This window comes from Eschrichtius robustus, chromosome 1 (assembly GCF_028021215.1).
Source record: "Eschrichtius robustus isolate mEscRob2 chromosome 1, mEscRob2.pri, whole genome shotgun sequence".
Lineage (NCBI taxonomy): Eukaryota > Metazoa > Chordata > Mammalia > Artiodactyla > Eschrichtiidae > Eschrichtius > Eschrichtius robustus.
This window is the reverse complement of record NC_090824.1, coordinates 82,343,055-82,365,307: the sequence shown is the minus strand read 5'-3', so window position 1 is coordinate 82,365,307 and position 22,253 is coordinate 82,343,055. Positions and strand designations below refer to the sequence as shown.

Genomic DNA, 22,253 nt, shown 5'->3' with positions numbered 1-22,253 from the left:
CCACCCTTTCCCCTTTGGTAACTATAAGTTTGTTTTCTACGTCTGTGAGTCTATTTCTGTTTTGTAAATAAGTTCATCTGTATCATTAAATATGTGTTTCATTATGTATCTCTTACAGACTGTAAGCTCTGTGAGAGCAGGGCCCATATTTACCTGGTTCATCACTGACCCTCTCGTCCACGTCTTGATGCATAGTATGTACTCAGTACATATTTTTTTAAGCTGACTGAATAATGATTTTAAAATATGTTTGGTTGAGTATGAGACGAATGGACCAAATAGCATCCATGGCATCCTAACAGTTTGGTTGACTTGGTTTCAGGTGCAATAGATCAGCATAATCTAAACATTATACTGAACCAGATAACTAGCATTTGATTGTATACTCAATTATATGTTTTTCTAATTATTTTCTATATGTGGTTACTTGTCTATAAAATTCAAGCTCTTGGAGAGTGAAGGATAGCTTTTTTTTTTTTTACTTCCATCTATCTCCCATAATTCCTCAGTATTTCTTGATTTGATGTCGTTAAATATAGTTTTAAAAGAGCCTGTGTTATAATGTATCTGCCTGGTGCTAAACATCTGTTGCTTCCTAACAAGAGTGCCATTCATTCTAATGGCACTGGTACACAGAGGTAAACAGAGCCTTGGCAGGTCTTCCATAAAGGAAACTGTGTTTGCTTCTTTCATTAATTACTAATGGAGCATTAAGACATGCACTCTCCCTGAAGCCAAGTTGGATAATTCCTGGCACTTAAGGCTAGGGTGCTTTCAAAAGTTGAGACATGTATTGACACACCAGAAGGCATGCCCTATAGCAAGCACAGTGGTGGCTCTAATGCCAAGATTGTACACAACTTCGAATATATCAATACCAAGTGTACTGATCTGTCTCTCTAACTGTTTGCAGGTCTTGGGTTAATGTGAGTTAATAAATGTGAATTTTTGAATGTCTCTGAAGGCAGGCACCTCAGTATGAATTGGAAAAATCATCAGAGAGATACAGAAAGGTTAAAAATAAAAGAATGATCAAAGATTCACCAGACAAAACAACAGAATGAGAGTGGCAAAGCTAATAGAAGAAATATGTATCAAGATATGATTTGTCACAGAGCTGGAGGAATCAGGCTCCCAGACTTCACTATACTACAGAGCTACAGTAATCAGGACAGTACGGTACTGGCACAAAAACAGAAATATACATCAATGGAACAGGATAGGAAGCCCAGAGATAAACCCACGCACATATGGTCACCTTAGTTTTGATAAAGGAGACAAGAATATACAATGGAGAAAAGACAGCCTCTTCAATAAGTGGTGCTGGGAAAACTGGACTGCTATATGTAAAAGAATGAAATTAGAACACTCCCTAACACCATACACAAAAATAAACTCAAAATGGATTAAAGACCTAAATGTAAGGCCAGACACTATAAAACTCTTAGAGGAAAGCATAGGCAGAATACTCTATGACATAAATCACAGCAAGATCTTTTTGACCCACCTCCTAGAGAAATGGAAATAAAAACAAAAATAAAGAAATGGGACCTAATGAAACTTAAAAGCTTCTGCACAGCAAAGGAAACCATAAACAAGACGAAAAGACAACCCTCAGAATAGGAGAAAATATTTGCAAATGAAGCAACTGACAAAGCATTAATCTCCAAAATTTACAAGCAGCTCATGCAGCTCAATATCCAAAAAGCAAACAACCCAATCCAAAAACGGGCAGAAGACCTAAACAGACTTTTCTCCAAAGAAGATATACAGATTACCAACAAACACATGAAAGGATGCTCAACATCACTAATCATTAGAGAAATGCAAACCAAAACTACAATGAGGTATCACCTCACACCAGTCAGAATGGCCATCATCAAAAAATCTACAAACAATAAATGCTAGAGAGGGTGTGGAGAAGAGGGAACCCTCTTGCACTGTTGGTGGGAATGTAAATTGATATAGCCACTATGGAGAACAGTATGGAGGTTCCTTAAAGAACTAAAAATAGAACTACCATACGACCCAGCAATCCCACTACTGGGCATATACCCTGAGAAAATCATAATTCAAAAAGAGTCATTGCAGCTCTATTTACAATAGCCAGGACATGGAAGCAACCTAAGTGTCCATCAACAGGTGAATGGATAAAGAAGATGTGGCACATATATACAATGGAATATAACTCAGCCATAAAAAGAAATGAAACTGAGTTATTTGTGGTGAGGTGGATGGACCTAGAGTCTGTCATACAGAGTGAAGTAAGTCAGAAAGAGAAAAACAAATACCATATGCTAACACATATATATGAAATCTAAAAAAAAAAAAAAAAAAAAAAGAGTGGTTCTGAAGAACCTAGGGGCAGGACAGGAATAAAGACACAGATGTAAAGAATGGACTTGAGGACACAGGGAGGGGGAAGGGTAAGCTGGGACGAAGTGAGAGAGTGGCATGGACATATATACACTACCAAATGTAAAATAGATAGCTAGTGGGAAGCAGCCACATAGCACAGGGAGATCAGCTCGGTGCTTTGTGACCACCTAGAGGGGTGGGATGGGGAGGGTGGGAGGGAGACCCAAGAGGGAGGAGATATGGAGATATATGTATATGTATAGCTGATTCACTTTGTTATAAAGCAGAAACTAACACACCATTGTAAACCAATTATACTCCAATAAAGATGTTTTAAAAAAAGATATGATTTGTCAATTAATTTTTTACTTTGCCAGTTAATAACACAATTAAAATGAAGAATTTAAACTCTTGGACATGCCAATTAGCATAGCATCAAAATGCTAAAGCAAAAACAGTGAGAAATAAAAGATACTGACAGACACTTTTTGGTAGTAACAGATTTTAACACATAGCCATCAGATTATGATAAAGAGATAAAATATGAATAAGGACATAAAAGAATATGATTAAGGATGTTGAATAATTGGCTATATTTTTTTTTAATTTATTTATTTTATGTATTTATTTATTTTTGGCTGTGTTGGGTCTTCACTGCTGTGCGCAGGCTTTCTCTAGTTGCAGCGAGTGCGGGCTACTCTTTGTTGCGGTGCGCAGGCTTCTCATTGCAGTAGCTTCTCTCTTGCAGAGCACAGGCTCTAGGTGCGCGGGCCTCCATAGTTGTGGCTCGCAGGCTCAGTAGTTGTGGCGCACGGGTTTAGTTGCTCCGTGGCATGTGGGATCTTCCCAGACCAGGGCTCGAACCCGTGTCCACTGCATCGGCAGGCGGATTCTTAACTACTGCGCCACCAGGGAAGCCCTTGGCTATATTTAGATGTTTATGGATTATATAAAAATACATCTTAAATACTCACAAGGAAAATTTATAAAAATAATATCTTTTTCTTGAAGTATAGAAATTTTGCAGGCTCGCTCACAAAGCAGTGAAATATTGTATAAATGTAAACAAAACAACCCAGTTACTTTACAGTGTCTACATTTGGAAGATAGAGGAATTTGGAATTAAAGGAGGTACAATTATCCTTTTAAGAATAAGTGTTAGTCAGGACTTCCCCAGTGGCCCAGTGGTTAAGACTCTGCACTTCCAGTGCAGGGGATGCAGGTTCGATCCCTGGTTGGGGAGCTAAGATCCCACATGCCATGCTGTGAGGTCAAAAAAACAAAGAAACAAACAAAAAAGAATAAGTGTCAATCAAACAGAATAAATTAAGACAAAAAGATGCAATGTCACTTCAAAGAGACAATATGATTCCCAGGACACTAAGAGCTAGCCATGATCCTACTGAATATATTAATATTTCCAAAGAAAAATTGTGTTGATCCAAAGGGGAGCTAGTTCAACCAAAAAAGAGAAAAATATAAAGCAAGCGTCAGAGGGCACACCTCGGCTCAGCTCATCCAGGGGAAAATAGAGCCTCACCCAGCTAGACTTAAGTAATATAAACTATTGGCAAGACCATTCTTCTCATGAAGGTGGAAGTATGGTTACCTTAGTCTGATTTTGTTCTAATTTCATGCACATCAAGCAAGCAACTTTTGATTTGGCCCTTTGTGTATAGGTCTATGTACAGGGTGATTGTGCATCTAGGGAGCTGTGTCACAATAAGGTTAATAAATAGGAATTCATTCCTGAAATGGCTGCTCTAGGGTTGGAAAAGTAAGGTTCCTGAACCTTATAGGATATTAAGGCTACAAGAGAAGAGTCCGGAAGCTGACATGCATTATATTTAAGTAAAGCAAGTTACACAACATAAGTTGCTCTTATTCACTGCTGTGCCTTGGTATTCAGAGCAGGTTTTGGTATCTGTGGGGCACCTAAATATTTGTTGAAGGAATGAAATATGTGGGGAAGAACAGAATCACTTAACAAATGGGAAAATGGTTAATTATTTTACATGCACTAAAACACATAGCGTATAGATTACAGAGTTAATTCTTTCTTTTCTTTTTTTTGAAGTATAGTTGACTTGCAATATTATATTAGTTTCAGGTGCACAACATAGTGATTCGATGTTTTTTAAAAATATTTATTTCTTTTCCCTTTTTTTTGGCTACGTCGGGTCTTAGTTGCGGCACACGGAATCTTTGTTGAGGCATGTAGGATCTTTTTCATTACAGCGTGCGGTCTGCTTGAGTTTCTCTCTAGTTGTGGCACAGTCTCCAGAGCACATGGGCTCTGTAGTTTGCACGCGGGCTTAGTTGCCCTGCAGCATGTGGGATCTTAGTTCCCCAACCAGGGATCAAAACCACATCCCCTGCATTGGAAGGCAGATTCTTTACCACTGGACCACCAGGAGAGTCCCAGTGATTCAATATTTTTATAGATTATGTAATGTACAAATTTCTTATAATATCATTGCGTATATTCCCTGTGCTGCCCGTTACATCCCTGTGACTTATTTATTTTTTAACCTCAAGCTTGTGCCTCTTAATCTCCTTCATTTATTTCACCCAACCCCCTGCCACCCCCATTCCTCTCTGGCAACTACTAGTTTGTTCTCTGTATCTGCAAATCTGTTTCTGTTTTGTTATATTTGTTCATTTGTTTTGTTTTTTAGATGCCATATATAAGTGAAAACATACAGTATTTCACTTAGCTTAATACCCTCCAGGTCCATCCATGTTGTCATAAGTGGCAAGATTTCATTCTTTTTTATGGCTGAGTAATATTCCACTGACTCTCTCAATAGATAGATAGATAAATATCTTCTTTATTTATATATATATATAAAGATATATATATCTTCTTTATCCATTCATCTGTTGATGGACACTTAGGTTGCTTTCATATCTTGGCTATTGTAAATAATGCTGCAATGAATATTGGGCTGCATATATCTTTTTGAATTAGTGTTTTCAGTTTCTTTGGATAAATACCCAGGAGTGGAATTGCTGGATCCTATGGTAGTTCTATTTTTCATTTTTTGAGGAACCTCCACCTTGTTTTCATAGTGGCTGTACCAAAGGGTTAATTTTAAAAATAGAAAAACTGAAAGAAATATCTAAATGTTGATAGTACTTTTGAAGTGGCAATAGTTTTGTAAGTTTAGAAGGTGAGAAGAAATCGCAAAGGGTAACAACAACAAGTCTGACTGCATAAATATTAAAAACTTATGTTAGCAAACTATCGATATTACAAATTTAATAACCAGAATTCAATCAGACAACATGGGGAAGTGTTTGCAGGAAATGTAATGGCCAAAGTCCTGATATCTTTATTATGTAAAATGTTCATGCAAATTGATAAGAGAAACACTAAAATTCCAAGAGCATAAACAGACAACTCACAGAAAAGAAATTAAAGCTAGTAACTAAACACATGGAAAAATATTTGAGCTAGTAATCAAAGACATTCAAAATAAAACAGTAATTCTTCTAAAAGATTTTAAATTAACAAAGACAACATAAAACTTTATTTTTGTAGAACCCAATGCTGGTTAAGATGTTATAAAAATGGTATTCTCAGATTTTGTTGATGATATTTTATTAATTGGTACCTCCTTTTTGGAAAACAGTTTGGCAATATAAAGAGCCATAAAATATTTATAGCCTTTGACCCAGTAATTTGATTTCTGGGAGTCTCTCCTGAGGAAAACTAATCCAAAATATGGAAAAAATTAAATGCCCAAGAGTAAATTGGGAAACACTAAACATCCCACAAAGTGGGAATGATTAAAATGTGGTAGAGCCACTGGATAGAAGACTACATATTCATTTATAATCAAGGGGATAGAGGCCATGCAGCCACATGCTTTAATAGTAAGTGGAAAACCAATAAACACTTAGATATAAAAAGATGTGCAGAGAAGAAAATTGAAGTAAATACACCCAGTTTTAAGTGGTTGGTCTAGAATGGCAGGAGGACAAAGACCTTTTTCTTCATCTCCCTTTTTTGTGGTAATTGGTTGTCATTCAGCCTGTTCTTTTACCTGGATGCCAGTTGCATCCTTTTCTCTTCCCTGAGCTCCATGCCCAGCTTCCAAACCCCAGCCCATCCGTGTCAGTGCCACTCAAGCTCCAACTCATTCAAGAAGCCCTCCCCATCCTATCAGCCAAATGAAACTCTCCCTTTACTCTGCTCCCAATGCTATATTTTAACATGTCTATTATAGCACGTATACAGTGTGTCCTGTGTGGAAATGATATATGTGCAGTATGTGTCTGTTTCCACAACTAAGATTTTAACCCCCTAGAGGGTAGGAACTGTTGGATTTCCTTTTTTTCTTTCCACAGCGTAGGGCACAGTGCTTTGTCTGTATGGTATGCCTGAATAAATATTAGTTGAAATGAATGTCATTGCACTGAAATGAACTACTTCTGATTCCCTGGCAGGTGGAGCTCATGAAGGTCTTCAGCACTTGGGTCCCTTTGGCAACATCCCAAACATTGTGGCAGAGTTGACCGGTGACAACATTCCCAAGGACTTCAGTGAAGATCAGGGCTACCCAGACCCTCCAAATCCCTGTCCCGTTGGAAAAACAGGTAGTGGGCATGCCCTTGGGTTCTCATGAAATGTAGAGCCTTTGGGAGGAAATTAAAAATTCTAACATTGGCTGCACATGTTCAGAGAAATAGTACTTCTATTCCGATGAGTCCCTGTGTATTTGTATGTGGGTTGGAAAGGGAAGTTGACTCCAGAACCCTTGGTGAGTTCTGGTGTTCCGATACACCCACAGAGGACTCCCCTAGCCAAGGCTTTATCTTCTGTCTCTCTCCCTCTTTGGGAATTGATGCTCTTTTCTGCACTTGCTCCATTTTTAATAAAAAGGGAGACGGATTTTCTCTTTTTATTGCCTCTTCTATGATACAATCGCTGCCCACTTTTAGTGTCTATGGAACTTTTTAGTATGTGGATGATTCATGCTCATTTGTTTTCCTTACCTTCTCTTGACAATCGATATTTCAACTATGTTGTAACCAGTGAGCATCTATCCTGAAATATTTCTTTGGGGGCTGGGAGGCGGCATGAGAGAGAGGGGGCCCCGGAAGGGAAGAAGTTGGTTAGGGGAGAAGGTTGAAACTTTCCTTGCTCCTCATGTATCGCTCCCACTTTCCTACCACCCAGTTCCAAAGAGAATGAATGGTGAGTGTGCTACACTTATGCTGGGCTTTGAGCAGCTTACCTTGGTGGTTCAGAGTAGTGGCTCTAGACTGACGACTACCTGAATTCAAACCCAAGATCAAGATGTGTGACCTCGAACACGTTAGTGAACCACTTGCACCTCAGTTTCCTTATTTGCAAAATGGGGGTTATTGGGGAATTAAATGAAATTATCCATTTTAAACACTTGGTACAGCACCCAGCACAGAGTAAGGACTCATTAAATGTCATCCTGATTATAAATAGCTTTGCCACTAGTAAGAAATGAATCTCTTTCCTTGGGCTTGTACTCACTTCCAGCAACAGAGTAGTCTTTTCCCCACAACCTAATAATAATACTAGGTAGTATTTATTATCCCTACTTTACATATAAGGAAACTTAGAAAGTAACTTCACCAAGGTTATCCATGTAGCAAGTAGTTGAGCCAAGGCTCAAACCCGGATCTACCTGATTCAGGACTGTGCATGCAACCACCACGTCATGCTGCCTTGCTCTGAAAATTCTGCCAGTATTGGCCCCTCAGCTTTTCTGAAACACAATACAGGCTCTCTCTGAAAGATATTCCTCTTTTCATTTAGGACGAGGTCTCTGTTTTCCATGGGGGACAGAGGCTTCATCCTGGGATGGGACAACCAGAGTATTTGGATGTGGCCAAGCTAGTGCAGGGACGCTGGCCCAGGACCACAGGAAAATCTGAATCAGCCACCTTTTACTTGCTTGTGGGACTTTGGATGGGAAGGAAGAAAGGCCAGTTCAGGCTCCATGGGGATTTTGTTAAATTGATTCGATATCATATAATACAGTGGTTCTTAATATATAGTCCCAGCAATATCAGCATTACCTGAAACTTACTGGAAATGCAGATTTTCAGACCCTACTCCAGACCTATTGAATCAGAAGCTCTGGGGGTAGGACCCAGAAATTCATATTCTGACCTGCCTTTCATGTGATTCTGGAGCATACCAAAATTTTGAGAACTGTTGTTGGAGAATGGAAAGAGAACCAGAGGTTGAGGCAAGAGATCTGAGTTCTTGTCCTAATGATAGTACGTCAGTTTACTTCCCTGGACCTCAGTTTCTTCATCTGTAAAATGAAGACATTGTGCCTTAAAAAAAAAATTCAATGTAGTCCTAGCTTATCCTAAAAAAAAAACAATATATTGCTTTATATATATTTTTAAAGCTGTTGTCTAAGACACATTAGAGACAGAAAAAAAATGGCTTATTTTCAGAGTATTGTGTCTAGTAATGATAGGGCTTAGGTAAAAGCAGCAGCCAAGAGGGATAACCTTTCTTGGGTTTGAATGGAAGACATGCTTTATTTCAAAGAGCATGGATAATATGAACTGTCGTTTAAAGAAAGGTGGTGAGAAGGGAACTAAAACATGGAGGAAACCTATTATGTGCCAGATGCTCTATATATGATCATCTCTATTCCTCATAGCTACCCTGTAAGGTAAGGATTTGATTATTCCCATCTCATAGATGAATAAATGGACTTAGACTAAGTTAACTTCCCCAAGAAACTAAACCCATCTATCACTCATGAGCTAGGATTTGAACCCTGAGCTTGGGTCTATCTTTCTGACTCCAAGCTTACCCTGTTACCACTACAACACACAATATCAAGTACTGTCTAATAATTATTGTTCTTATATAATGGAATTTCTCCAAGAAACCAGAATCATTTCTAAAGACCCCACCCAAGAGAAAACAGAGTGAGTCATGTGGAATGGAAGTATACCAGAGAAGGAAATACTTGCCGTTATGACAGATAAAAAATAATAGTGGCTTAACACAATAGAAGTTTATTTCTCGTTTGTGTGAAGTCCTGCCAAAGGTGGGTGAGGGTGTGGTAAGGGTGGATGGTTCAGCAATGCAGACTGCCATCTTTCATCTTTGCAGTTGACATCTACAGCTGCCCTGGTCAGCAACATGTAGCAAGCAGACCGACAGATGGCGGGGGGTTGGGGAGAGAAGGAGAGGGGGTCATATAGAAGGTTTCTATGGGCCAGGCCTGGAGGTGGAGTACATCACTTCTGCCCACATTCCATTGGCCCAAACCCAGGCATATGACTCCACCTGATTGCATAGCAAGGCTGGGAAATTAGCCGTGTGCTGATGGGGAATAAGAAGTGGGTTTGGGGAGCAGCCGACCAGTGTCGGCCATGGGTAGGAGAGGAGTGGGAGTCTGGGATGAGCAAATCCCAGAAGGAAAGTGACTTAGAGTGACTGATGTGAATAGATTCTGACCTTTGGATGCCTAGTTGTCTTTAATATATTAACTCTTAGAATAACAATAGATGTCTTGGCTGTTCCTCAAAAACCTTTTGTTGTTTGCAGTAGATGATGGATGTCTAGAAAACACCCCTGACACAGCAGAGTTCAGTCGAGAATTCCAGTTACACCAGCACCTTTTTGATCCAGAACATGACTATCCAGGCTTGGGCAAGTGGGTAAGTCCAATCTTAATTGCTAATAGGTCTTATACTCTGGTACTCTGAAGGTACTGATGGCAGAGATGAGCAACATGGGTGGGGAGAGAGAAGGAAAATTGCTTAGAAGCTGATTTTTTCCAGAAATCTCTGGTTGAGAGGGACTTTAATTCCAAACCACACTCACTGTCTAGGGCTCAATACACCAATCCATCCGAAGAGTCAGGGACCTGAACCAGTCTCATCGGCTGTAGTCCCAGAGGCTTCTACTCTGGTCTACTCCATAGCCTGTGTCACAACACGTCCTAAAGTCTCACCAGTGTTTCATGCAGCCCTTATAGGAAGTATATGATATTTTTGTTTTAAAAAAAAAGGATACTAAGAAAACTTGCAAGTTTTATCTCTAGACTGAGGGAGATGATCTCTGCAGAACTAAGGGAAGACCATGCCAGAAGCTGAGAAACAGACATGTAATTCTGCTCTATGGAAAGAGAAGATAAATTCCAAAATGTGTAGCAGTGAACTTGCTGTCAATACCAGGCAAGAATCTGTAACTGCCAGTTAAGGAAATTGTTTATAAGCACTTAGAAGAGAAATCATGACCATTTGGCATAGGTTTGCTAAAAAACAAGTTTTGTCAATCTAATTGTATTCTTCTGCTTGCCAGCATTATTCATTTACTTGCCAGCTTGTTGAGGGAAATGATGTGAGCATGGTGCATTTGGACTTCAGCAAAGTGTTTGATGAGCTCTTTCATGATCTCCTGTTTGAAGAAGTGGAGGGATACAGCCTAGGCAGGAGAACATTACCAGAAGGGAGCTTCTTAAAGAGTCCATGTCAAGAGGGAGAGCGATTTCACATGGTATCCTGTGTGTCTTAGTACTATCCCACTCCACATTTTTATAAATGTTTGTAATAAAAACTATAGAACATGAACTTATCAGATTCTTCAGAAAGACACAAAGTTGGAAGGGAGAGCACTGAATGACAGAGTTGGGATTCAAGAAGATCCTAACAAGCTGGAACAATGAATTGAACAAGATCACAATTGAATGGAGAGAGATCTATCTTCCTGTGGCTTGGATGATGTAATCAAATGCTGAAGCCATGTGAGCAAAGTGGAAAAATACTAAGAAGTGTTAGTTCACATATACATAGCTGTTCAATACATCTGTGGAAGGAGTGAGTGAATGAGGAATGAGGAGATACTCCTAACTGCCTAAGCCCCTCTAAAATTATAGGTCTCTTCTCAGCTCATTACTGGCAGCCAGCTTGCTGCCTACTTTACTAGGAATACTGTGATCTCAGGACTAAATTCTCTCACTTCCTTTTACATTGTTTCAGAGAGAGAGGTCCTTCCTCATTAATAACCACTTTCATTTTTCCATCATCTTTTCCATCATCCAAGCAGTTTGATTCCCTCTCCTGTCAACATGCACATGTTTCCTGTCTTAAAACAACAAAGCAACAATACACTCTAAGTTAATTTTGCTTCTTCCATTATGCGTTATTCTATTTCTCTTCTTTTTCATAAGCAGTTCTGTTAGGGAGAATTTGTAGAGCCATCCTGAAGCCTACTAGCAGTGTTTAAATATGTTGAATTACATAGGCAATCATCTATAGGTTCTTGAATAGGAGACTGAAATCATGAAAGTCTTCTATAAAAGTTTTTAGGGTGGCATAGGGAATGATGAAATAGAGAGAGAAGAGACTAAAGGCAGGAAGAAAATAGAGAAGGTAATTCTAGTTATGAAGGCTGTGAACATAGAGAATTTAAGTGAATCTCACCAACACGATGAGAATCCAAGACATTTCAAAGGGGGCCAGGGAACTGACTAGAATTGGTATATGGCATATACATAGCATGAGGAGGAAAAAAGAGCTATATCGGGTTTATAAGAAATGGAAGGTATGAACTTTTCCTCTGAGGGGATTAAAAAAAAACAGAAAGGAAGAAGAGAGGGAGGTAGGAGAGAAAGAAGGAAGCAGAGACAGGGTAGGAAAAAGTAGAAGACCACAGCAGAGCACTGGGAAGCAATCCATAAGAGATGGGCAAAAGTATTGCCAAACTGAAGCAAGGGCCAGGATGGAACCTGCTTTGTTCCAGGCACTGTGCTAGGTGCTTGATATACAGTAGTCATCAACATGGTAGTGGTCTTCGATGAGCTTACCATCTTGTGATGAATTGCATGAAAATAAAATGAACCCAACTTAGCACTGTTCAGCTTCCTGATCCAGCTATACCATGAGTATACCAGGTTAAATTAGTGGGGAAAATGGAAGAGAAGGGTAGAGGAAGACCCAGGACTGAGGACTCACGTGGTCAATTGTATGATAACAATTGAGGACGTCAAAGACACTAAAAAGGGCAGCACTGAATTCTAGGGTGACATGTCTACCTCACATGACTGGTTGGCTGGAAATGAGGGAGAGGATGCAAGCGGGAAATGGAGAACAGTCTGAGTGAGGACAGAGAGCCCAACTGAGGAAGTGGGAGACATGGAAACGTCTCTGTTGCCAACTTTCCTCACCTCTTCTTGAAAACCTTTACAGATTTCTCTCATCACGTTCCACTCACTCCCAGCACTCCAGTACAAGGCCAGCCTCCATCTCTCATTCTTTTTTGCTTCCTTCTCTAAATACTGATTTGTTTTCTCTCAGTCACTCCCATTCTTTGTCTACATCACAGCTAAAGACTAGAAGTTAGGACTATTACAGATCAATGACCAGGAACAATGTTTACACACCTTTCTCATCTGTAATTATGTGTCTGTTTAAACTTAAGTTTCCTTCATTTATTTTCTCATTACCGCCCAGCAGTCAAACATGATTTGCTTGATCTTCGCATGGAAGTGTGAATTGAGTATGTCTTGCTTTTGTAAGCTGGGGTCCCGAAGCTTTCCTTAGTGTTTATAAAGAATGATGGTCTCAAGCTTGTCTTAAGCTCCACTACCCTTTAAGTTAACAAAGGAATTATCTTTCACAAGAGACCTGCACACAAGACCCTGATTCCTTATTTGCTAGTAATGTTTCCCTGTCTTTGACATTAGCTGGAGCTCAGCTGGGTTTTGAGCAGTGATTCACATATTATAAATATCAGTGTCTGTCTAATTTCCTGCATTCCTCTCTCTTTGTTCATACATCAAGATACATTTATTAAATGTACATCATATGCCTTCCAGGCCCTGTGTTAGGTGATGGAAATACAAAGATGATGATAATAGTCATTGTATTTTATAATAAGATAGTAAATAGTCCTATTTGTTGAGCACATACTGTGAGGCAGACACTATGCTAAATACTTTACATGAATTATTTCATTCAGTCTGCCCTTCCCTATCATGCTCATTTTATAGATGAGAAAATACAGGCTGAGGGAGTTTGAATAGCGTGCCCAATACCAGAGAGCTGATGATTGGCAGAGCTTGGATTTGAACAGGACCATTCAACTCTGAGAGTTCTGTAAAAACTGGATAAATTCGTTATCTTTTCTTGGCTCATCGCTCATAGTGTGTCCTGTACAGCGGTCCTGTCGAGTCCTATCTAGGACTGGTTGTCTTTCAGACGATGTGTGTATCCACAGCATTGAGCGGCCATAACCAAAGGCTGGCTACCAGAGATGTCAGCCATCTCCCCCTCCACACATTCATTGCTGAGTGTTACTCACTTAGGAAAAAGTTGTCTCGAAAGCAAATGTTTCTCCTTTCCAGGTGCTTTCCACATCTTTTCATCAGCAGCTCAGGTCTTTAATCGGATGCACTTGAACGGAGCCGTGAACCTGAGCCATAGGAGAAATGAGACACAGGACCCTCTGCCTTTCTTTATCTTTCATGCCCTCAATGTGTCTGAAGAGTCGCATGCTCTTCAGTTTGGGTTTCTCTCATGTTTCCGTGTCATTAGACATGAGCTATGCCTTTCTGATATGTTCTTTTTTTTTTTTTTTTAAAGGTAGATTCCTTTTTTTTTTTTCTTTAATTTTATTTATTTATTTACTTACTTATGGCTGTGTTGGGTCTTCGTTTCTGTGCGAGGGCTTTCTCCAGTTGCGGCAAGCGGGGGCCACTCTTCATCGCGGTGCGCGGGCCTCTCACTATCGCGGCCTCTCTTGTTGCGGAGCACAGGCTCCAGACGCGCAGGCTCAGTAATTGTGGCTCACGGGCCTAGTTGCTCCGCGGCATGTGGGATCTTCCCGGACCAGGGCTTGAACCCGTGTCCCCTGCATTGGCAGGCAGATTCTCAACCGCTGCGCCACCAGGGAAGCCCTCTGATATGTTCTTAGTGTTTCCCTTGGGAGGCCCATGAAGCCAGTTTGTCCCAGAATTGGTGGTGACTTGGGCAACGTGGTGACTGCCAAGTTTCTCCAGTGTAAAATTAGTATCTTTCCCTTCGAAATTAATCATTGACCTATGGGGATTTACTTCAAGACTGTATAAATATTCTGTACCCATTAAACTTTCAACTAACAATTTCAGTATCCATTGATGACACTCACCAGAATCAATGATAACTATGGTAGTTGTAATATGGTGACTTTTTTAAAACTCTACTATTCTTTCGGCATTTCTTGGTTGGCATTCTCTTCTCGGCAAGATTTTTTCCCTGCTCCCCCATTTATTTATTTGTTCTAAAATTTATTATCAGTATAGATTCATTGTTTCCTATTATTATTTATTTTGCTGTTCAAACTGTCCTAGATTTCGCCAGTGGGAGTCTCTGCAGGCTGGCTTTTCTTTCCTTTCACTATGCCTCATCACGTTTTGAGTACTTCCTTACTTTCTGGCCCAATTAGATATCCCAACTTCATTCATCCTTGTACTTTCCCTGCCCTAGCCCTAGAATCAGACATTTCTCTAAGAAGCCTCTCTGGTTCCATTTAGGAATGGAATTTGAAGCCAAGATCTGGGCAGTTGTCCAAAATCTTGATGGCACCATGGAAAGCTCTCTCCATGAACTCAAACCTGCTACTCACCTGGAAACCAGGCTCACTGCTCCCCCCTCCCCACCCCACCTATAGAGAATGGGTGTCAGGAGAGGGGCTGGTTTCTTCTCATTCGTTTTTGTATACTTCTTTCACCCACCTGCCAGTCCCTGCCTTTAAATCCATATGATAGGGGGGCTAATCGCGAATGCCAAGGCCACTGTCAGGCAGGAGTTGGAAAGCATCCTGCTAATCCTAACCTGTGCTCTTAGGGAAACACAGGGACCATCCTTGAGAGGAAGACTTGACAGACCTTTGCATTTCTTTTTGAATGAAGCCTCTTATGAGTATAACCTGTCCCACGACCTTCTAAAGGGGAGTTACTAAAATGCTGCTGTCTTTAACCCTGCTGGCGGCACAGTGGACCTCTGCCATGGCTGATTGTCTGTCCCACCCCATGGTACCAGCTCGAGGGCCCCTGTGCCCTCCCTCCCGCTCAGGCACCTGATCCCGGTGATGCCCATGAACAAGCCTCTTTCCTGGCCCCCTATCTCCCAACCCCCTTCCCCAGCTTTAGCACGAACTCCCAGGACATTCTCTTGCATCAGGAAGTGTTTCATCCACAGAAAGGCAAGTACAGACAATGGGAATGAGCTTCACAGCAATATCCTCATTCCTCGAGTGAATGATCTGCAAGCGCGTCTTTTCTCCCTTCTGAGATTAAACTGATCAGTTCTGCAAATGAGCATGAGATGGAGGCTGCGGCCAGGACAAGCCTTTGGGGCTGTGGAGGCTCCTTGACGCCCTGGCACGGCCTCCGTGCATAGCTGAGGTTGGGCAAGAGATGCACATTGTAAATTGTGGGTGGAGTAGATTTTAATGAACATGAAAACTATGAAGCTCGTTCTTGGCATTTGTCATTTTCATTTGCAAATCTATCATGAAAAAAAATTTGATATCCAGACAGCTCAGGAGATACTAGGATTGTAGAAACTTGTTCCTTACCAGAACTCTGTCATCTCCTTTTTTTCTTTTTCAATCAATGTCAGGGTATTTTATTTAGAGTAAGATGAATCACCTCTTTTATACATTATCTCCCTTCTGATTAAAAAATCAAATAAAACATCAGCCTAAGAAAGCCCCCAATTCCCCTTCTCCCGTTCTCCTTCAGGTTAAGTGTTCTGTTTCTTGTAATCCCAACAGAATGGAAATCTATTCAGCATGCACCTGATATTCTAGAGCTCATTTAAGTCCACTACGTGTTTGAAATCCAGCAATATGAGGAAACACTTACACAAACTGTGGTAACGGAGCCTGTCCCCACCGCCCAGCCCCAACACAACTTTCCTTCTGCCAAGAAGTTTTTTGGCAGTTTTTAAAAGGTTCACTCTATTAAAAATGTTATAGACCGAATGTTTTTCCAATTGCCTTGACTGGGGGCACTGACTCAAGCCACAAGAGGAAGGGTCACAGAAGTCAGGTGTCTCGTTTGCTTACACAGAGGATTGTTACTAATAGTCAGACCCTACTCTAGAGAACGATTTATGTGCACAGCTCATAAAAAGGGAGTTAGATACCAAAGTAAAATAAGATAAAATTGTTTGTTTTAAACAAAGCCTGTTCAAAGTGAGGAGATGGGTCTCCAGTGCCCCTTGTGTGTTAGCATGTCGTATTTTCTTGTTTATGTGATTGTTGATGACACTGGGGTGCCTCGGGGCATTGCAGAGCACTTTATTAAAAGCTGTACAACCACCGGCTTTTCTCTTGTGGTCTATCTTTCTGCCACGGCATTCCTTTCATCTGGCTTCGTTTCCAATATATGTGTATGCAAATATCCAGGGGGACACACAAGGTGTAAAATAGACGTTGACCAAATGTGATCCATACTTCTGCATTTGTGTTTTCTTTTCTCCCCACTCTAGAACAAGAAGCTCCTTTATGAGAAGATGAAAGGAGGACAGAGACGCAAGCGGAGGGTAACGCCTGGCTGGCTGGCGGGCTGTGGGGATGCCTGGAGCTTTCCGAGCGGGGGCAGTTGACAGGCCATTAGCCTCAGTGGTTGGAAAGTAGCAGAATCCTTTCACGTGCTGAACAGTGGTCCCGAGTGACAAGGGCCATGCCTAAAAAGTCTGCCCTTGGTTTCTGCGATGTCTTCCCCAAGCTTTAGCACGTGATTTTTAGTGGCATGCTAAGTTTTGTGGCAATTCCACCAGCTCCATTGCACTCACAAAATGTCAATTGCATCCCTACCATGGGTGTAGGGATGTGGGGAGTACAGGAGGGTATGTCTTTCCTCAAAGGGTCTGTAGGCCACTGGGGGAAACTGCTCACACCTCTGCATCAATTATATAAAAACTCGAGACAGGAGCCAGGAACTGTTGAACTGCCTGCTCCAGGCAATAATTTTGAAGGAACGTAGGGGCAGAAGATGAGATGAACAAACCTCATTCCTTCTACATACTTTTTTCCCTTGCTCTAGCCAGATTGATGTAAAAATTCACTAGATCCATTATATTTGTTCGCTGACTGGTGAATTTACTGCAGGCTTAAGTTATTAACCGTCTCTGAGCTGCCCAAGGTGCTGTGCATTTACCCACTACAGTGATGTCTCTTGTAAAGCTGATGTCAATTTGCTTTGGGTTTCCAATGCATTTTATGGTGTTGAGACTGAACAAGTGGTCAGTGGTTGGTGCCTTCCTAGACAAAACCACCTGCCATTTGTTTTGGATCAGATGGAGGAAAAAGTTAAAGTCCTGCTTATTCCATAGCAAAGTGTTGCCAGGGAGTAACCGTTTTAGTTAAAATATACAAACCAAACTGTATACCCAAGGCTACTGACTGTTTATTTAGAATAGCAAGTGCCTGGATCCTGGCAAAATTTGGGAATCTGGACAGTGGTAATTGTGGCCATTCTGAATAGTTTTGCCGAATCCAGGCAGAGAATGCTTTAAGAGGTGCGGATTTGCTGGACTCAACATTAATTCCTCAGGTCCCTGAAACAGAAAGTTCCAAGCCCCTGTGCTGCCTGACAAAATACAGAAGACCCATGGCCGGTTTTCTATTTGAGAAGCAAAGTTTTGCTTGTAAACAGATCTTCAGAGGGTTAATGGGGTTATTAGGGGTTTTTCTTGGGTGATTACAGTTTCTAGTGGCAGATGATGGCAGGAAGGTTCCAAAGGGTATAATGCGGTCTTGAGAGAACATCAAGAAATTCTATTCCAAGAGCTCAGAATACCCATAATTTACCAGTAAGATGGCTTGAGCATCTCCCCATGGCACAACAAGGACATTTCCAAATCAGACCAATGACCGTACCAAAATGAGTAACTTAGCATGGAGCTTTAATCACCTCTACTTCCTGACTCACTATTCCTTCTGCCCTGACTCAGTTAATGACTGTGGGTCATGATTTAGGTCATTTTTCCATGAGACCAGTGATTACCAAAACTCAGGATTCTGGCTAGAACACATGTTATAAAGGATTTTACTTTGGCCTCAACTTCCTCCACGTAGGAAAGGCTTAGAGTTTATGAAAATAAAGATCACTTTGATCCAGAGGTATCAAGTTCTTCCTACTCTCAGGCATCTATTGATACAAAGATCCATGCTCATGCCGTAAACCAGGGACCTTTCAGGTCTGGTGGAGAAACAGAACTTGCCTCCCCTGTCATCAGGCCTCGGGTGGTGTTCCCACCTCGACTGAAGACTTTAAACGACTCCCTCAATTGCACGAATCAATATAAAGAAATTATGGGCTTTTGTGAAAAATCAAGGCTTTCTCCAACGAAGCTCAGCATCTGCTGTGGTTTCCAGAGGTCACTAAAAGCAGGGATCCCATCCCAATGGTTCTGGCCGGTTGTGAAGTGGCAATAATGTTCTCTGTGTAACCTAGCCAGTCTCTCACCCAAGGGAGAAGGTAAAGTGCCTTGAGTTCTTCAGAGGATAATTAAAACCAAGTATCATCATTATTATTACTCTTATGTGTAGGATTCAATACTCATAGACATTTATCAAAAAAGTTCAAGCCCTGCATGCTGCAACTAAGACCCAGTGCAGCCAAATAAATAAATAAATATTAAAAAAAAAATACTATCGTAGTTTAAATTAAAAAAAAAAAAGTTCAAGTGATTGCTCCTGTTACTTCCTCATTAATTCACTTCCCCTGCCCTCTATCATTTGTCATGTTCCGGGTCTGGGCCGAAGGACTTGCTGCCATGACAGTCCCTTACCAGGAGGGATTCTCCCCAGAGTTACAACAGAGCCTCAGGTGGTTTTATGCAAATTTCTATACTTGCTCAAATCTGGTTGAATTCCTAGTTGCTTCCAGAGTAAAAGGTCAATTCACCTTTTAAATGACTTCGCAAACTGTTTAACTCTTAAGACGTATCTTGTTGATATTTGAGATATACTATTATTTAAAGAGTTTATCAACCCTTTATTCCCATATTTGATAACATGAATATCTCATATCCTTTTAAAATATATTAGAATTTTTAGTAAAATATATTTTTACTAAAAAACAATCAAAATATTTATAATACTGAATACACTTTTTCAGTCCACACATGCTCCACCTAGCCAGAGATTCTGATACGATTCCCTGGGATAGGCCAGGCCATTCCAGTTGACAATTCCTGATATAAAAAGGTATTTTAGTTATTTAAAATATTTTAAAGATGCTTCCCAGCAAAGTACTGTTATTTGGTGACATATCACTTTTCAGATATATGAGGACATTGCATACTTTGTAACTCTCAGCTTGTTGGTGCTGCATTTTTGCAGAATGTGTGGGACCTTTCATCATTCATATTTTACCTGTCAGAATGTGGAAGGACATTCATAAATACTAAACTCAGATTCCAGGCCTTCTCTTTTGGAGAGTGTCTGCTCACCCTTTGAAAGTTATGGCAGACAATGTCCCCTGGGCAAGAGAGACCCCCTGCCAAATGCCTGCATTCATCAATGGGGCCTAGAGGTGTGATGGGATTGCTGATTATTTGTAACTACAGCTTCTTTCTTATGTTTTTGTTCAATTATTGGCAGGCAACTTCAATAAACAAATACCTTCCAAAACTTCTGAATTTTTTCTGCTTGCTAAATACTATGTTGTAAAGCTCCAGTTACTAGTTCAAATCCAAACCTCAAAAAATAGATATGAATTAGAGAAAGAATGGAAAAAACCTTGACTCATTCAGAATACCAACAGCTGAAAAAGATTTCAGATGGTGGAGTCTTGAGTCAAAAATAAAGGCGCTTTCTGTATAACTTCCTTCTTTTCTTCGCGTTTTGAATTTGACTGAGGGAAGGTGAAAATGATTGCTAGAGCCCCTGATGCGTCCTCTTTAAGTAGAATACTGCTTTGAAAGAATCAGTCACAGCAACAGGTGATCTGTGACCACTCTGCAGATACTAATTCCCATTTGGCCCTGCTCTGTCATCATCTTTAGAACATTCTTCTTGTAAAATGATTTAATGCAGTTCACATTCTCTCTCCCCTAAAATAAGGCCATAGGATAATAATTCTGTTTCATGTGAGGCTTTGTATCTAAGTTAATAGTGAGGGTTTCTTAGCTGGTTCACTTCAAATCTTTATGCCAAAAAAGGGGATGGAGCCAAATTTTATCTGATAATTAGCTGTGTGAAATAGTTGTGTGAAAGACAGAGACACATCTGTCAGTCAGTGTTTCTCTGGCCACTGAGGTATTGATTAGTGCACCGGCGTAATCATCTGGTAGATAGTAGGCACCACTGTTACCTTGTTAACCCAATAGGCCAGAAACAATTCTCGTTCACTTCTGTGCGATGTCTGTATCCGATGTTCACGTATGACTCCAAACCATGTACTTTTTTCAGAGTGTCAATCCATATCTGCAAGGACAGAGACTGGACAATGTTGTGGCGAAGAAGTCAGTCCCTCATTTTTCAGATGAGGATAAGGACCCAGAGTAAAGTGAAGATGCTGAGTGGAAACCCACACGACCTGTTAGACCTCCTTGGTGTTGCTTATGTGCACGCGTTGTTAGAGCCCCTGTGAATGGCAGCATGTTTCTAATTTAGACAAGTATGGATGAAAAGCAGCTGTATTTTGATATCCTATTGTCCTTCACACCGATAGCTCTGCTTTCTGCTAAATTAGGGTAAGAGCTTTTTTTTCTTTAAATGTGGAGCTGCAGTGAGCATTAAAATTAAAATGTATGTGTCAATAACAATAAAAAGCAAATGAATGAAATGTCCTGCGATTTCTTACGGTTTAAAATGGTGTTTTGGGTGGCACTGTTTTGGCCAAGTCTGTAAAAGGCTGGCATTTGATTTTGATTATGTAGTTAATCCAGCCCTTGGGCATTATTACACACCAATAAAGAAGATTGTACCCAGGAGGAGCTGACACATTTCACTTGGCTGCATCTTAATAAATGTGTATGCAAGCATGAGTATGTGAATTTCTTTTTAATTTAGAGCATTATAAAAACACTTTCTTTGCTTACTAGAACACACTCACAAATATGATCTTATCTGATCTTAACAATAATACGGTGAAGTAAATGGGGGGGATTATTATTCCCATTTTACAGATGGTGGGACTGAGACTCAGCTTCCACGAAAAGCTGAAAGTGGCACAGTCAGTACTCGGGGACTAAGGTCTGCTGATTCTGACTTTTTATTCAGCAAACATTGTTTCTACCATGTGCCAGGCACAGGGCTGGGCTCTGGGGGGCGCCCTGGGGCCTCACACTGACTCCAGCCAGGCCCTCAGGCAGCAAAACATCCAATCCATGATCTCTGAGTAGGTCAGTCAGCTCCATGCTGCTTTCAAAGCTTGGAATGGCAGATGCAGACGTGCTCTCCTGCATGCTTCTGAAGAGGCAGGCAATTTTCTTTCAGCCGAGTCCTCCCAAGTCAGAAAAATCAGTGAAAGGCTGGCAGGAATCGGTTCACTGGTGAGATTATTTTCGTGCTCTTTATACCTCCTCACTGTAAAAGAGATGATGGTTTCAGGCTTTGATATCATTGGCCTCAGTTTCGTTGTCTATAAGAGGGAGACGGCAGTGAGAAAGGACTCAGGGAGAAAGATCATTCTCGATTTTAATTTTAATAACTGCATATTAAATCCAAATGTCAGTGACTTGTCTAATAGAAATAGCTTGTCCATATCTAGTTAGCATGTGAGTCTGTTATTACTTATACAAATCAAGAAAGGTATTGGCCCCTGTTTTACGGCAGGAGGCATTTTTCCTAGAGGGCTTCACCAGGCAATTTCTCCACAACCCGTAGTATCATTTCAGAAACATCATTATCACCTGATCTTAAGAGAGAGTTCCCT

At 40.7% G+C, this 22,253-nt stretch overlaps 1 protein-coding gene across 2 annotated transcripts in view; it reads left to right on the top strand.

Moving 5' to 3' along the window:
* SCG5 (secretogranin V) overlaps positions 1-21,327 on the top strand; it is a 53,509-nt gene extending 32,182 nt beyond the window's left edge. The window contains exons 3-6 of one of the 2 annotated variants that reach the window (XM_068548845.1): positions 6,811-6,960; positions 9,926-10,035; positions 16,855-16,908; positions 20,786-21,327. In XM_068548845.1, the coding sequence (XP_068404946.1) occupies positions 6,811-6,960; positions 9,926-10,035; positions 16,855-16,908; positions 20,786-20,881 (410 nt within the window). In that variant the 3' untranslated portion in view covers positions 20,882-21,327. Of the gene's footprint in view, positions 1-6,810; positions 6,961-9,922; positions 10,036-16,854; positions 16,909-20,785 lie in introns of both variants that reach the window. The other variant, XM_068548839.1, reaches the window with a different exon arrangement.
* Positions 21,328-22,253: the final 926 nt, after the last annotated feature.